Consider the following 15,785-nt stretch of genomic DNA (forward strand, 5'->3'; position numbering starts at 1 on the left):
GAGTTTCCTGCTGGGGCTGGCTTTGAACTGTGATCCTCAGATCTCAGCTCCTGACTAGCTAGGATTACAGGCCTGAGCCACTGGGCGCCCAGCTGCACTTCAGCTGACCCAAAAAAGAAAAAAAGAGGACTGGCAAAAATACATACATACATACATACATACATTTTTTTTTTTTTTTCTTTTGGGTCCGGTTGTGGGGCCTGAACTCTGGGCCTGGGCGCCGTCCCTCAGCAATTCAGCTCAAGGCTAGTGCTCTACCACTTGAGCCACAGCACCACTTCCAGCTTTTTTCTTTTTGCTTATGTGGTGCTGAGGAATCTAACCCAGGGCCTCAGACATGCAAGGCAAGCACTCTACCACTGAGCCACCTTCCCAGCCCATACACTTCAGCTTTTCTGAGTAGTTTGTTGGAGATAAGAGTCTCATGGACTTTCCTACCTGGGCTGGCTTTGAACTGCAATCCTCAGATCTCAGTCTTTTGAGTAGCTTGGATTACAGGTATGAGCCACCGGTGCCCAGCTTAGTATTTTAGTTTTTGGGTACAGACACTTAAGTCCGCATCAGCCACCTTTTATTGTTGTTATATTGGTACTGGAGATGGAATTCAGGGCTTTGTGCTTGCAGGCACTCTACCACTTGAGCCACACCCATGTTTGCAGGTAAGCTTTTGTCTAAGGTACCATAAACATGTTGGCTGCCAGTGAGCCAGGCTGAGATCTGAGGATCAAGTTATGAAGCCAGGCAGGTAAGTCTTTGAAACTCTTACACTACCAAAAGCCAGAAGTGGAGGTGTGGCTCAAATGATAGAGTGCTAGCCATGAGTGAAAAAGCTAAGGGGCAGTGCCCTGAATTAAAAACCCCAGTACCAGCATCCAAACAAACTGGCAGCTGCAACATTGTGCTGTACACTCTCATTCTCACGTCTCTTCTTGGTGTCTCTCCACATAGATAACCAGCTTGCCTATATCGAAGCCAGCATCCACTAATCTGTTAGGAATTCTGTCATCTATTATTACAATGATCTTGTGGTGATATCAGATCTCTGTGTTGGTATAAATGAGGATCATTTGTAACATTTCCTAATGCATCTACCCACAACTCTGCAAAGCCACCCCCTCCTTTCATTGATCTTTCTAATCCTGAGGAGGGACTCAAAGGTCAGGAGGATCTCAGTTCAGGCAAAAACGGCAAAAAACGCCATCTCAACTATCAAGTTCAGTGTGTTGGGTATGCATGTGATCCAAGGCACATCTGAGGCAGATATAGGAAGATCAAGATATAAGGGTGATGGCAGGAGTGGATTGGAGAAAATCGAGGAGGTAACAAGGCTCAACAAGAAATGTACTCATTGGAGCTGGGAAGGTGGCTCAGTGGTAGACTGCTTGCCTTGCATTCATGAGGCCCTGAATTTGATTCCTCAGAACCACATAAGCAGAAAAAGCTGGAAGTGGCGCTGTGGCTCAAGTGGTAGAGCACTAGCCTTGAGCTGAAGAAGTGAGGGACAGTGCCCAGGCCCAGAGTTCAGGCCCCACGACCAACAAAAGAAAAAGAGAAATATACTAAGTACCTTACATATGTAACTGTAACCCCTCTGTACATCACCTCAACAACAAAATTAAATTACAGAAAAAGAGATACGGTAAGCTGGGCACTGGTAGCTCACGCCTGTAATCCAAGTTACTCAGGAGGCTGAGATCTGAGGATCCCAATTCAAAGCCAGCTCAGGCAGGAAAGGCCTTGAAACTCTTATCTCCAATAAACCACCAAAAAAACCAGAAGTGGAGCTATGGTTCAAAGTGGTAGAGCACTAGCCTTGAGCAAAAGAGCTCAATGACAGCCCTGAGTTCAAGCCCCAGGACCAAAACAAAAAGAAGAGAGATATAAGGAAAAATATATAGCAAAAAATATTAAAACATGAGATCCTATCTAAAAAATAACTGGAGCAAGAGGGGCTGAGCTCTTCCTGTGACTCGTCTTAGTTTAAACCCCTATACTGTAGAGGAAGGGAGGATACAAAGCAGCATACAACCCATTTGGTTTTGGGCTGCAAAATGACTAAAATTGACACTGAAATCCTGTCCATGGTTTATTTTTGTTTTGTTTTGGTGCTATTCCTGGGGCTTGAACTTAGAGGCTGGGTACTGTCCTGAGGTCTCTTGTTCAAAGCTAGAACTCTTCCTCTTAAGTCACACCACCACATCTAGCTTTTTTTTTTTTTTTTTTTGGTAGTTGATTCAAGTCTCACAGACTTCCCTGCCTGAGCTGGCTTTCAACATCAACCTTCAGATCTCACCCTCTTGTAGCTAGGATTACAGTCATGAACCACCAGCACCAAGCATTTATTTATTTGTTTGTTTGTTTTGTTGGTCATGGGGCATGAACTCAGCTTCGGTGCTGTCCCTCAGCTCTTCAGCTCAAAGTGAGCACTATGCCGCTTGAGCCACAACGCCACTTCCAGTTTTCTAGTGGTTTTATTGGAGATAAGAGTCTCATGGCTGGGGGCTGGGAAGGTGGCTCAGTGGTAGAGTGCTTGCCTTGCATGCCTGAGGCCCTGGGTTCGATTCCTCAGCACCACATAAGCAAAAAGAAAAAAGCCGGAAGTGGCCCTGTGGCTCAAGTGGTAGAGTGCTAGCCTTGAGCTGAAATGCTGAGGGACAGCACCCAGGCCCAGAGTTCAGGCCCCACGACCAGACCCAAAAAAAAAAAAAAAAAGTCTCATGGCCTTTCCTGCTCAGGCTAGATCCTCAGATCTCAGCCTTCTGAGTAGCTAGGATTACAGGCGTGAGCCACTGGTACCCGGCTTATTTAAATTTTTAGTTACTACCATAATGTTTTTTCTAGTTACCAAGGTATGAACTCAGGGCTTCACACTGGCTTTGCTGGGTTGCTTATCTGGTGCTCTTCCACTTGAGTGGCAAGCATCCTGCCCAACTGTTTGCTGACCCCTTTGGAGTCTTGGAAGACTTTTCGTCCTGGGATGCCTTCAAACTTCTATTCTCTAGATCTTAGCTTCCTGAGTAGCTAGGATTACTAGCACCAGGGTTCGTGCAGGGCCTTGTGTTCTGGTTTTTCTTTTTTTCTCACAACTGGCACTCTACCACTTGAGCCGTAGCCCCAGTCTTGTATTCTTTTTTCTTTTTTCTGCTGATATTGGGTCTCCAGCTCAGGACCTGGGCACTGTCCCTGAGCTGCTTTGGTCCTTGAGCTCTACCATTGGAGCCACAGCCCTACGTCTGGCTTTTTTTTGTTGGTCAGTCATGGGGCTTGAACTCTGGGCATGAGTGCTGTCCCTCAGCTCTTCAGCTCAAGGCCAGCGCTCTACCACTTGAGCTACAGCGCCACTTCCGGTTTTCTGGTGGTTTATTGGAGATAGGAGTCTCACGGTCTTTCCTGCCCAGACTGGCTTTGAACCGAGATCCTCAGATCTCAGCCTCCTGAATAGCTAAGATTATAGGCGTGAGCCACCAGCACCTGGCTATGTCTGGCTTTTTATGGTAATTTAGTGGAAATAAGAGTCTCACAGAGGGGCTGGGAAGGTGGCTCAGTGGTAGAGCACTTGCCTTGCATGCCTGAGGCCCTGGGTTCGATTCCTCATCACCACATAAGAAAAAAAAGCCAGAAGTGGAGCTGTTGCTCAAGTGGTAGAGCGCTAGCCTTGAGCTGAAGAGCTGAGGGACAGCGTCCAGGCCCAGAGTTCAGGCCCCACGTCAGGACTCAAAAAAAAAAAAAGAGTTTCACAGACTCTCCTACTCCAGCTGAGATCCTCAGATCTCAGTCTCCTCAGCAGCTAGGATTACAGGTGTGAGCTATCAGTGCCAGCTTTCATTTTTCTTTACTTAGGTACTAGGGATGGAACCTAGGGGCTCACGCTCATCAGGCAAAAGTCTTATTCCTAAACTGCACCCCAGCCCCAAAAGATCTACATTTTGTCCTACCATAGGTTGGAGGATGTCAATCCCTTTGCAGATTTCTGCACAATATGGAAGTGTGACCTTTAGTCTTGGTCACTCAGTCAGTATGTTCCTGTGCCCTTGTATTAGACTTGTAGTAGCTTTTGGGAATCATCAGAATTTCCCTTGGTAGGGAGGGATGGAGACCAAGGAAGCTGCTCAGCACCCTGCAGTGCCCAGGATGCCCACAAGAACAACCTAGTTTTGTGTGCACAGGGCCAAGCAGGACTTTATGTCAAGTGATGGCCAGGGGCTGCCTAGAGGTTAATTTTCTGAGAAGGAAATGAGTGCCTATGTAACTGGGTTTCTGAGGAGCAGCTTTAGGCACTTGTATATTTTGATACTTGATACCTGGGACCAAATGCCACAATTCAACACCTGTGTGTGTGTGTGTGTGTGTGTGTGTGTGTGTGTGTGTGTGTCACTTGCGGGGCTTGAACTCAGCCTCTCAGCCTGGGCGCTGTCCAGCTCTATCAGCTCAAGGCAAGAGTTCTACCACTTGAGCCACAGCACCACTTCCAGCTTTTTCTGAGTAGTTTATTGGAGATAAGAGTCTCTCGGACTTTCCTGCCAAGGTTGGCTTTGATCCTCAGATCTCAGCCTCCTGAGTAGCTAGGATTACACGTGTGAGCCACTAGCACCCAACTTTAACCTCTTCTTTATAAGCATGTGCTGGTACTGGGGTTTGAACTCAGAGACTCTTGCATGCTGAGCTGGAGTTCAATGGCTTGTGTCAAACCTCCAGCCCAACTGTGTGTACATGTGCTGGTAACAGTTTGGGACTTTAACTCAAAGACTGTCCTTTAGCATTTTTTGCTCAAGACTAAATATCTACCACCTACCTGAGCCATAGCTCTGCTTCCAACATTTTGGTGGTAAGAGATAAGTGTCTCATGGACTTTGCTGCTCAGGCTGGCTTTGAATGGCAATCCTCATATCTCAGCCTCCTGAATAGCTAGATGAAAGGCCTGAGCCACTGGCACCTGGCTCTTAGGCTGTTGTATCACACATAAAAGCCAAGTAAGATTTTTTTTTTTTCGGTTGGTCATGGGGCTTGAACTCGAGGCCTGGGCGCTGTCCTCAGCTCTATCAGCTCAAGGCAAGCGCTCTACCACTTGAGCCACTGCGCCACTTCTGGTTTTCTAGTGGATTATTGGAGATAAGAGTCTCACGGACTGGCTTTGAACCATGATCCTCAGATCTCAGCCTCCTTAGTAACTAGGATGACAGGCGTGAGCCACCAGCGCCAGGCAAAAAAAAAAAAAAAAGATACTTTTAAAAATATTTTTTTAAGTGAAAAGGCCGGGCGCTGGCGGCTCACGCCTGTAAACCTAGCCTATAAACGTAGGAGGCTGAGATCTGAGGATCACAGTTCGAAGCCAGTCCAGGGAAGGAGATCCATGAGACCCTCGTCTCCAATTAATCAGCAAAAAAAAAAAAAAAATCTGTGGCTCAAGTGGTAGAGCCATCAGCCCTGAGCGAAAAAGCAATGAGAGTCACGGTTCCAGCTCTGGAAGGGGATCCCCAAGTCTCTAGCAGAGTGAGGTGAGTACACAGGGAAAGGACTCCCCGCCAGGTGTACAAGCACCTGACAAGTGTCAAAGCTTCCAATGCGCCCCGCGCGGGAACAGCTGTCCATGAGGGTGGGTGCGCAGGGCCAAAGGGCGCACGCTCTCCAATTGCGAGCGGCCCTGCCCCTTGCCGCGCGCTGATTGGCCTCTTCGGCTAGGAGCAGGCCCTGCGGGCGGCCGGGGGCGGGGCTGGCTCTGCGGCTGCGCAGATGAGCCACTGGCCCCGCGCGCGGGCGGGTGGGCGGAGCGGCCCCCCGAGCGGGGGCTGGCGAGCGCGGGGAGGGGGCCGAGAGGGAGGCAAAGCCGGCGCACGCCCGGCTGGGGCGGAGGGCGGGGGCCCGTGGGCTGGAACAGCCGCGGCAAGTGGTGGCGGTGGAAGGCAGCTGAGGCGGCGGCGGCGGCGAAGAGCGGGGGTCGCGGCGGCGGCGGCGGCGGCAGGCCCGGAGGCGGGCCGTGGAGCTGGGCGCGATGGAGCGGAAGAGGTGGGAGTGCCCGGCGCTCCCGCAGGGCTGGGAGAGGGAAGAAGTGCCCAGAAGGTCGGGGCTGTCGGCCGGCCACAGGGATATCTTTTACTATAGGTGAATGAGCGCCCCGGCCGCGCAGGGCCCCAACGGGCGCCTCCCAGCGGCCTCTGCGGCGTCTTGGGCGCCCCTACCCGGGGCCAGGGCCTGGGCCGCGCGCGTGCGCCGTGCGTGCGTACGAGCGTGCGTCCCGCGTACGAGCTGGCCCTCTCGGCGGGCGATGGCCCAGTGCGCGTGCGCCCAGCTTGGCGTGCGGCCGCATGGTGCTGGGGCAGGCGGTAATGGGAGCTTTTGTCCCGATAGTCGCGGTCACCGCGCGCTCTGGGCGAGGGGCGCCCGACCCATGGCCAGAGGCTGCTGGGCGGCGGGGGGTGGGGGCTGGGCTGTCCTTTTGATCCCTTTGGGAAGTTCCCGAAACTGGAGCCCTGGATGGGGTGAGGGGTTGGGGAGAGCCTGGCTCGTTGGAGTAATCCGTGGCAGGTCTGCTCGAAAATGCAAATTCCCGGGCCCGTCCCCAGCTACATTTTCCTTGCGGTATGTTTCATTGCACATGCCCCTTCGTGGATCGTGTCTGCCTAGATGTGAGTCCCAGTGCCAGTGCCTTTTTGTTGATTCCGCAGGTGGTCAGAGGCTTTCAGATCCCTCCAGCACCAACTGGGGAGGAGGGGACTGCTCTTTACTTGGGAAGGACAGCTGGAGAACCCACTTGGCTGAACAAAGAGTTACATGCCGGTCTCTGGTTCAGACAGCTAGTTAGCACCTGCTGTGTTGCCTTGTCTTCTGAATGATTCTTTTTTCCCCCCCGGCTGGGGACAAACCCACGGCCCCTCAGTCATGCTAGGCAAACAATAACAGCTGCACCACAACTTGAAAGTCATTGTTATTCCAAGCCAGTTTTTAAAATTATTATTTTTTTGTGCGGGTATTAAGGTTTGAATTCAGGGTCTGAGTGCTATCTGGGAGCTTTTTTGCTCAAGACTGATGCTCTACCACTTGAGCCGCACCTCCACTTCCAGATTTTTTGGTAGATAATTGGAAATAAGAGACGATCTTTTCTGCCCCACCTGACTCTGAACTGCCACCCTCAGATCTCAGCCTCCTGAGTAGCTAGGATTACAGATCTGAGTCACCAGCACCAACAGCTTTAATTGTTCCCTTTGAGTTGCTTTCTTGTTAGGATGCCTGCTGCTTGCAGAGTGCGAGCTGGGCAGGACTGGCTAGGGGAGTGCAGTAGAGCCAGTGAGGGACAGCATCTGGCTCCGTGCTAAGTTCAGCCTACAGTGCTGTCTTCCTTTGATTTTCTGCTGTTCCTGTTTTGAGAGGTTAAGTGAGGGACATCTTATGTGTAGAAGGGTAGGTACTCATCTTAGACAAGCTTAGCTTTCAAAAAGTGCAAGGAAGCCGGGCATCCATGGCTCACACCTGTAATCCTAGCTACTCAGGAAGCTGAGATCTGAGAATTGCAGTTCAAAGCCATCCCGGGCAGGAAAAGCCCGTGAGACACTTATCTCCAATAAATCACTGGAAAACTGCAAGTGGCACTGTAGCTCAAGTAGTAGAGTGCTTGCCTTGAGCTGAAGAGCTCAAGGACAGCGCCCAAGTTCAAGCCCTATGACCGACAAAAACAAAAAGTGCAAGGAACCAGGCACTGGTAGCTCACAGGATGCTGAGATCTGAGGATCACAGTTCAAAGCCAGCCCGAGCAGGTACAGCTGTGAGACTCTTATCTCCAATTAGCCACCAGAAAATTGGAAGAGGCACTGTGGCCCAGATTGGTAGAGAGGGCTATGCTTGAGCTGAAGAGTTCAGGGATAGCTCGTAGGCCGAGTTCAAGCCCCACGGCCAACAAAAGAAAGTGCAAGGGGGCTGGGAAGGTGGCTCAGTGGTAGAGCACTTGCCTTGCATGCATGAGGCCCTGGGTTCAATTCCTCAGCACCACATAAGCAAAAAAGAAAAAAGCTGGAAGTGGCACTGTGGCTTAAGTGTTAGAGCTCTAGCCTTGAGCTGAAGAGCTGAGGGACAGCACCCAGGCCCAGAGTTTAGGCCCCACGACTGGACTCAAAAAAAAAAAAAAAAAAAGTGCAAGGATGGCAAAGGCAAGATGGGACTGTTAGCCCCTGAAGTGGTATATGATAAGCGGGGACCTCGTCATTTCAGATGTTGTAATTTCAGGGCTGCAAACAGTGTCTTTTAGGGTCCCTATATGCATTCTGTATTGTAGCCCTGCCCTGTTTCTATGACTACTCCTTTTTGTTTCCTCGAAGTGGTAGGGTTCTATCCTCTCAGACAAGGGAAATGCCTGAAGGTAGGTTGCCTGCTGTTTGGATGTGGAGGGGAGGACAGTAGATAAGGGAAGAGTAGTCCAGGCAGTGGGCATCTGTACAAAGGCTTGGGAGACTTGAGACTGGTTGCAGCTTGACCTGGACCAAGCCCAAGCTTGCCAGTGTCGAGAATGTGATCATCCTGCCTTCCCTGAACTTCTGGGCATTCATCTTTGAGGGATTCCCCCTCTGCCTCCTGCCTCTCCCCTCCCCACCCCCATTCTTGAGTTAGCAGGAAAAGGTGCAGGTGAACTGAAGAGATGGGATGTGAGGTTCCCACAGCAAGACAGAACCTCTTAGAGGTGCAAGCCTGGTCTGCTTGCTGACGGCACTGACTGAAAGCTAGATGTGAGAGAGCTCAGGCTGTTCTTTGTACGCTTGCACAATCTTTTGTATTAAATTTTTTCTTCAATAAGATGTCAGGGAAAGCCGGGCGCTGGTGGCTCACGCCTGTAATCCTAGCTACTCAGGAGGCTGAGATCTGAGGATCGCGGTTCAAAGCCAGCCCGGGCAGGAGAGACCGTGAGACTCTTATCTCCAATAAACCACCAGAAAACCGGAAGTGGCGCGGTAGCTCAAGTGGTAGAGCGCTCACCTTGAGCTGAAGAGCTGAGGGACAGCGCCCAGGCCCAGAGTTCAAGCCCCACAACCGACAAAAAAAAAAAATGTCAGGGAAATCTTTCTGTGTCAGTGTGAATCTGCATAACCATGTGAAAAAATTACAGTGTAAGCCAGGTGCTGATGGCTCATGCTTATAATCCTAGCTACTCAGGAGGCTGGGATCTAAGAATCACAATTCAAAGCCAGTCCCAACAGGAAGGTCATGAAACTTACCTTGAAATTAATCACCAAAAAGCTGGAGGTATGGCTCAAGTGGTAGAGTACTGGCCTTAAGCACAAAAGCTGAGGGACAGTGACCAATCTCTTGAGTTCAAGCCCCAATCCAGCGTATGTGTGTGTGTTTACATACAAACACAAATTACAGTGTAATTCATGTTTCATAACTCACCTTTAAAAAATTGTTATTATAAAGTTGATGTACAGAGGGTTGCAGTTAACTTAATGTGTGCAATGCAGTAGTTACTACGACATGAACAGGCTTGTTCAACCCCAACCACTGTCTCCCATAACATTTGCATCACCCCTAAAAGAACTACCATCCCCATTGGTACTCTCCACTTCCCCACTATTAATCTGCCTTAAATTTGTTTTTTAATGACTTTGTTGAAATGATGTATATACAGTGTGGTTCATCTCTTGAAGTATGCAAGGTATTAGTTTTGTAACATGACCACAGATAATAATATTCAGCCACACAGATTTTGCTGGTCCTGGGGCTTGAACTCAGGGCCTGGGTGCTGTCCCTCAGCTCTTCAGCTCAAAGATGGCACTCTTGAGCCATAGCACCGCTTCTGGCTTTTTCTGCTTATGTGGTGCTGAGAAATCGAACCCAGGGCCTCATGCATGCAAGACAAGCGCTCTATCACTGAGCCACCTTCCCAGCCCCATAAAGCCTTATTGTGAGTAGTCATGGACTATTACAGTTCATCCATTTATATGCAATTTAATGGGTTTTAGTGTAGTCAAAATCCATCACCACTGTCAACACCAGAATTTCCAAAGGAAGCCCCTCCTCTTCTGTGGCCCCTGGCACCAGGAATCCGGAGTCTAGCCTATGGATTTGCTTGAAGTACATTTTCCATCAGTGGGGCCTTTTGTATCTGATTCTCACTGACCACCTGGCCCTCAAGGTTCCTTGCCTATGTTATCCTGCTCCTGTTCAAGGCGGCATGCTGTTCCAGTCTGGATGGACCATGCTTTGTATCACTTACCTTGGGTGGTTCCACCTTTTGGATGGGAGTACAAGTTCAAGGTGGACGTTTTCCTTGCTTGGGGTGGCGGCTTACTAGGGGTGGAACTGCTGAGTCCCAGGTGTCATGCCATTTCCACACCGGATGCTCTTCATACCCATCTGCTAGCTGTCTTGAGCTTGGTGCTGTTCTTTCCCTCAAGTGGTCTCAGTTGGCTTCACAGATGCCTAGTATTTCCTGGACAGAGCAGGCTGCCTGACAGAGCAAGTAGCACCCCGTTTCCAGTCCCAGGCGACTGCAGGGTTTCTGGTCCCAGTCCCCTCTCCAATGCTGTGACCATCCCAAAGGGGGCTCCTAGGTCAGTGCCCCAGCCACTAGCTCTGGAGAACCATGTTGCAGTATGCTCTGAGATTGCCCCGTATTGGCAGTAGGGGGCTTGGAAGGGTAGAAAGACATTCCCTCAGGATGGTGATAAGGGATGGTCCCACCGTGACTCCCCCAGACCCAGCCCGACCTGCCTCTGCCCACAGCCCCAGTGGGAAGAAGTTCCGCAGCAAGCCACAGCTGGCTCGCTACCTGGGAGGCTCCATGGACTTGAGTACCTTTGACTTCCGTACTGGCAAGATGCTGATGAGCAAGATGAACAAGAGCCGCCAACGTGTGCGTTACGACTCCTCTAACCAGGTTAAGGTGAGCATCGTCGGGGCGGGGCCTCCCTCTCAGGTGCGTGGCCTGGCAGAGCTGCCCCTTGCAGGGCTGCCGGCAGGCGCATGGCGAGGACACAGCCCCCGAGGCCTCGGAACCAGGGCTGTGCCCGCCGGAGCCCCTGCCCTGCATGATGGCCCTGGCTGAGCATGCGCCCGGTCCCCTTGGCCCGCAGTGGACCCCAGCGGGGGCCGCCCGCTGCAGCGCCTTGTCCCCGCAGGGCAAACCTGACCTGAACACCGCACTACCCGTGCGGCAGACAGCATCCATCTTCAAGCAGCCAGTGACCAAGATCACTAACCACCCTAGCAACAAAGTGAAGAGTGATCCGCAAAAGGCGGTGGACCAGCCTAGGCAGGTGAGGCTAAGTGCATCCCTGAGACCTTGGTAAGACCCTGTGGCCAGACCCGACCCCTTGTGAAAGCTTGTGGGCCCGTCCCCACTTTTATAAAGGAGCACCTTCCGCCCCTGCTCTTCTCCCCATAGGTGGTATAGCTCCTCCCAGTCTACTCTGAAAACTTTGGTCTGTGGGCAGATGTGTTAAATGACACAGCACATAGATGGCTTTGTAACCTGCTTTGTAAACTGAGGAGCACTCGTGATTTCCACATTCATTTACAAATACCCACTGAATACCTGGGTGTGGTGCAGGAGTAAGGGGTAAGGAGGTTCAGGGCCTCCCCCGTAGGCTTGGCCCAGGGAAGGTTGGTTCCCTCCTTACACACCGTGCTGCCCTTCTACCTTGGCAGCTGTTCTGGGAGAAGAAGCTGAGTGGACTGAGTGCCTTTGACATCGCAGAGGAGCTGGTCAGGACCATGGACCTGCCCAAGGGCCTGCAAGGTGAGCCTGACTTCTGGGCATCTCCCCTCCCCACTCTGAAGACGGAGCCAGGCTGGTATGAGGAGGGCCAAGACTCTTACTTGACTTTGGGGAGACAGGTGGAAACAAGGATGGAGCTTGTGTGGCCTGAGTCCTGGGGGCACAGAAGGGCAACTTGAGTAGCTCTCTGGTGTTCTGAAAAGACCTGTGGGAAGAAGGGCCTGGGAGTTTGGCCCATTGAGAAACTCCTCGCTTTATCCCTAGCACCACTAGAGGGAAAAGCCTAGTCCCTGCAGAGCTTTTTGATTTTGTCCCAGCCCTGGAAATCATACCCCTGCTCTTAGTAAGGGAAGCCCTGAACCTTGTATTTTTTCCCTGCTGTGAAAGTGGTGGCAGGCAGCAGCCTGCCCAGGGCCTTTTCTGCTGCTTCCTATGACCACCCCCACCAATGGCTGTCCTCTGTCCTGGCAGGGGTGGGCCCTGGGTGCACAGACGAGACGCTGCTGTCAGCCATCGCCAGCGCCCTGCACACCAGCACCATGCCCATCACAGGGCAGCTCTCAGCTGCTGTGGAGAAGAACCCTGGTGTGTGGCTGAACACCACGCAGCCCCTGTGCAAAGCTTTCATGGTGACCGACGAGGACATCAGGTAGCTAGTGGCCTGTCCCGTACTTCCCACCTTCTCATCACCTGTACTGCCAATGCTGTTGGGCTTTAGAACAGAATGGGCCAGGCCTAGCTGTGAACTAGGAGCCCTGGCTCTTGAAGAATGTGCTAGAAAGGAAGAGGGTTCTTTCAACTAGTGTTAGGCATCTGGAACAAATGCTTTGTGGTACCTGCTTAAAGGCTCTTGGCAGTCGTGGCCCTGGAGCATAGGGTTTGGAGCCACCAGAGCTCAGGCTGTCTACTGGCTGGCAGTGATGTGGGCCCTGCATTTGGGTTGAAAGTCACCACACTCCATGAGTTGTGGGAGTGAAGAATGCCATCATGAGCTGAGTGGCTCATGTCTGTAATCCTAGCTACTTAGAAGGCTAAGATCTGAGGATCAAGGTACAAAGCCAAACCGAGCTAGAAAGTCTGTGGGACTTATACCACCTATTAACTATCAAAAAGCCAGAAATGGAGCCGGGTGCTGGTGGCTCACGCCTGTAATCCTAGCTACTCAGGAGGCTGAGATCTGAGGATAGCGGTTCAAAGCCAGCCCGGGCAGGAGAGACCATGAGACTCCTATCTCCAATAAACCACCAGAAAACCGGAAGTGGTGCTGTAGCTCAAGTGGTAGAGCGCTCGCCTTGAGCCGAAGAGCTGAGGGACAGCGCCCAGGCCCAGAGTTCAAGCCCCATGACCAACAACAACAACAACAAAAAAGCCAGAAATGGAGCTGTAGCTCCAAGTGGTAGAACACTAGCCAGCCTTAAGCACAAAATCTCAAGACAGTGCCCAGGCCCTGAGATCAATCCCCAGTAACTGGCAAAAGAAAAAAGAAAATGTAAGAAGAGAACACGGCCAGGCACTGGAGGCTCACACCTATAATCCTAGCTACCCAGGAGGCTGAGATCTGAGGACCGTGGTTTCAAAGCCAGCCTGGGCAGGAAAGTCTGTGAGACTCATCTTCAGTTAACCAGCAGAAAACTGGAAGTGGTGCTGTGGCTTGCCTTGAACTGAGTAGTTCAGGCCCAGAGTTCAAGCCCCATGACCGACAAAAAAAAAGAAAAGAGCAAGGTATTGGAAATGGGATCTTTAAAAGCCATGTGGAACTTTTAGAAGTACAGAACTGGCAGTAGATATAGTGGACTCTGGAACCTGGAGGGGACTAAAGGTGGTTAGATTGGAGCAAGACAACTAGGATGTGCCCCAGCAAGGTGGGACTGCAAAGCAAGGAAGACCGGCCATTCCTGTGGGTAGGGAACCCAGAGGGTCTGAATGAGTTTCTGGTAAACTAAAGACAAAGAGCACCCTAAAGCACGCAGAAGAGAGGTTGATGGTGTGTATAGGGACTGGCGACAGCTTCTCAGCTGCCGTGTTACCAGAAGGCTGTGGGCAAAGAGATGGTCAGCACTCGTCCCTAGCCCTTGGAAGCTAAGAGGCAGTACTCTGCTTAGACAGGCATAGAGCACATAGGTGTATTAGGTTTATTTGTTTGTTTTTGTTTTTTGCTGGTACTAGGGCTTGAACTCAGGGCCTCAAGCTCTCACCTGACATTTTCACTCAAGGCTGGTGTTCTACCACTTTGAGCTACACTTTCTTTCCCTCCCTCTCTCCCTTCCCCCTCCCCTCCCCTTCCAGTCTTCTCCCTCCCTCCTTCTCCCCCCCCCCCTTCTTTTGTGCAGATCCTGGAGCTTGAACTCAGTCATAGGTGCTGTCCCTGTTCTTTTTTGCTCAAGGTTAGCACTCTTCCACTTGAGCCACAGCTCCACTTGCAGCTTTTTTGGTGCTTAATTGGAGATGAGAGTCTCAGACTTTCCTGCCCAGACTAGCTTCAAGTCATGACTCAAATCTCAGCCTCCCAAGTAGTTAGGCCTCCAGCCTCGTTCTCTTGTTTTCTTTGCAAACCTGCTAAGGGATAATGAGAGAAGGGCAGCGGGGAGGGGGCTCACGGTTCCATCTCCATCCATCCCCAGTACCTAGCTGCCAGCTGGGCATCCCCTGACAGCCTCTGTCTCCCCAGGAAACAGGAAGAGCTGGTGCAGCAGGTTCGGAAGCGGCTAGAGGAGGCGCTGATGGCTGACATGCTGGCCCACGTGGAGGAGCTGGCCCGGGATGGTGAGGCGCCATTGGACAAGGCCTGCGTGGACGAGGATGACGACGATGAGGATGAGGATGAGGATGAGGAGCCTGAGCCAGACCAGGAGCTGGAGCGTGTCTAGAGCAGGTGCTACAGGCCACCAGGACAGGATTCTACACCTAGGCAAGGGTCTCAGGGACAAGATAGGCCCATGAAAGTGCCCCTTTTTCGCTTGATATGTGGTGGTGCCTGGGCAAGGGACCCCCTAACACCCCAGCACCTGTGCTTGGAACCGTGATCCTCAGATCCGCCTCCGAGCAGCTAGGATTACAGGTGTGAGCCAGCGCCCCGCTGCCCAGAACTTGTGTCCCAGAAGAATCCAGGTCCCCATGCCTCATTCATTTGCTAATGGTATCCTCTTTCTTCCAGATGCCCTGCCCAAGGACCCCATGCTGTGGAGCACCAGCTGGCATTGCATGGCTGCCTGCACTCAGCTTCTCTTGGGACTAGGCCAAGAGGCCAGGCCCAGTGGGTAGGGGGCACCTTTCATCCTTCCTCCTTCAATGAGCCTCTTCTCCTCTGGGCCTGGAGAGGTATGACTGGAGGAAGATGACCCCCTTTCCCTGCTGCAGCTCTTCTTTGAAGGCCATGGTTCTGGAAGAGCTGCTGGCCACTGGGCCCCGCCTGGCAGGAGGTTCCTTCATGGTGAACTTAGGGCCAGTGATGCCTCAGCCTTGAAGCCAGCCTCCTCTCGGTGGCCACTGCCACCTCAACACAGCAGGGGCCAGCACACTGGCCTGGGCGCCATGGAGCCCTAGCACCTTGTGGTTGTTGGCTGCCATATCTCCAGCAGCTGGGGAGACACTTGAAATTCGGTCTACCTCCTCCTTGAGCAGTGTGAGGAGGCGAGAAGGGCTGACCTGCAGGCTGGGGGTCCAGACAGCTCCTCTCACACAGGACCACCTAGCAGGCAGAGCTGGCAGCTCCCAGCCAGAACCAGCTGCAGCCCAGGAAGTCACTTTCCTTCAATAAATGACACAAATGGCTGAACTTTGGCTGGACCTTGTGTATGAGCCGCCTGGCTTCATCTGAACCACTCTATTTCCCTCTATAGCAGGGCAGGACACTCTCAGATCCAGGAGGAGGCAGCAGTTCTGAGCTGGGGCCCTGGGACAATTCATCCTGCTCTCCAGGTACCCCCAGCAGCGGCCTCTTGGTGTGTGATAGTGCAAAATGCTCCTTGAGCACCCTTTGTGTCCAGTCCCTCAAGCAGGAATCTATACCAGGCAAACTGCCAGGTAGACACTGAACCCGTACCTCTCCCCTGGCTCCTGGGGCCAGTGAGCCGCCAAGGATCTGACT

The 15,785-nt window shown here is 52.0% G+C and overlaps 1 protein-coding gene across 3 annotated transcripts; it reads left to right on the forward strand.

Moving 5' to 3' along the window:
• The first annotated feature begins 5,807 nt into the window (after positions 1–5,807).
• On the forward strand, positions 5,808–15,484 carry Mbd3 (methyl-CpG binding domain protein 3). 3 transcript variants are annotated; one of them, XM_042697239.1, is made up of 7 exons: positions 5,808–6,003; positions 10,705–10,864; positions 11,055–11,237; positions 11,629–11,719; positions 12,170–12,347; positions 14,367–14,570; positions 14,853–15,484. In XM_042697239.1, the coding sequence occupies exons 1-6, from the start codon at positions 5,990–5,992 to the stop codon at positions 14,563–14,565; spliced, it is 825 nt and encodes a 274-aa protein (XP_042553173.1). In that variant the 5' UTR covers positions 5,808–5,989; the 3' UTR covers positions 14,566–14,570; positions 14,853–15,484. The 3 variants fall into 3 exon arrangements, with proteins under 3 accessions (XP_042553173.1, XP_042553175.1, XP_042553172.1); XM_042697241.1 differs by having other exon boundaries at positions 5,809–6,003; positions 11,100–11,237; XM_042697238.1 differs by having other exon boundaries at positions 5,975–6,099; positions 11,100–11,237.
• Positions 15,485–15,785: the final 301 nt, after the last annotated feature.

This window comes from Dipodomys spectabilis, unplaced genomic scaffold (assembly GCF_019054845.1).
Source record: "Dipodomys spectabilis isolate Male_0828 unplaced genomic scaffold, ASM1905484v1 ptg000215l, whole genome shotgun sequence".
Classification (NCBI taxonomy): Eukaryota; Metazoa; Chordata; class Mammalia; order Rodentia; family Heteromyidae; genus Dipodomys; species Dipodomys spectabilis.

Excerpts from the sequence above, each read along its gene's own strand:
- Mbd3 (XM_042697238.1), top strand. The coding sequence starts at position 5,990 with ATGGAGCGGAAGAGGTGGGAGTGCCCGGCGCTCCCGCAGGGCTGGGAG. Across the intron at positions 10,865-11,099 it reads ACTCCTCTAACCAGGTTAAG|GGCAAACCTGACCTGAACAC; the intron begins GTGAGCATCGTC and ends TTGTCCCCGCAG. Across the intron at positions 12,348-14,366 it reads GTGACCGACGAGGACATCAG|GAAACAGGAAGAGCTGGTGC; the intron begins GTAGCTAGTGGC and ends CTGTCTCCCCAG.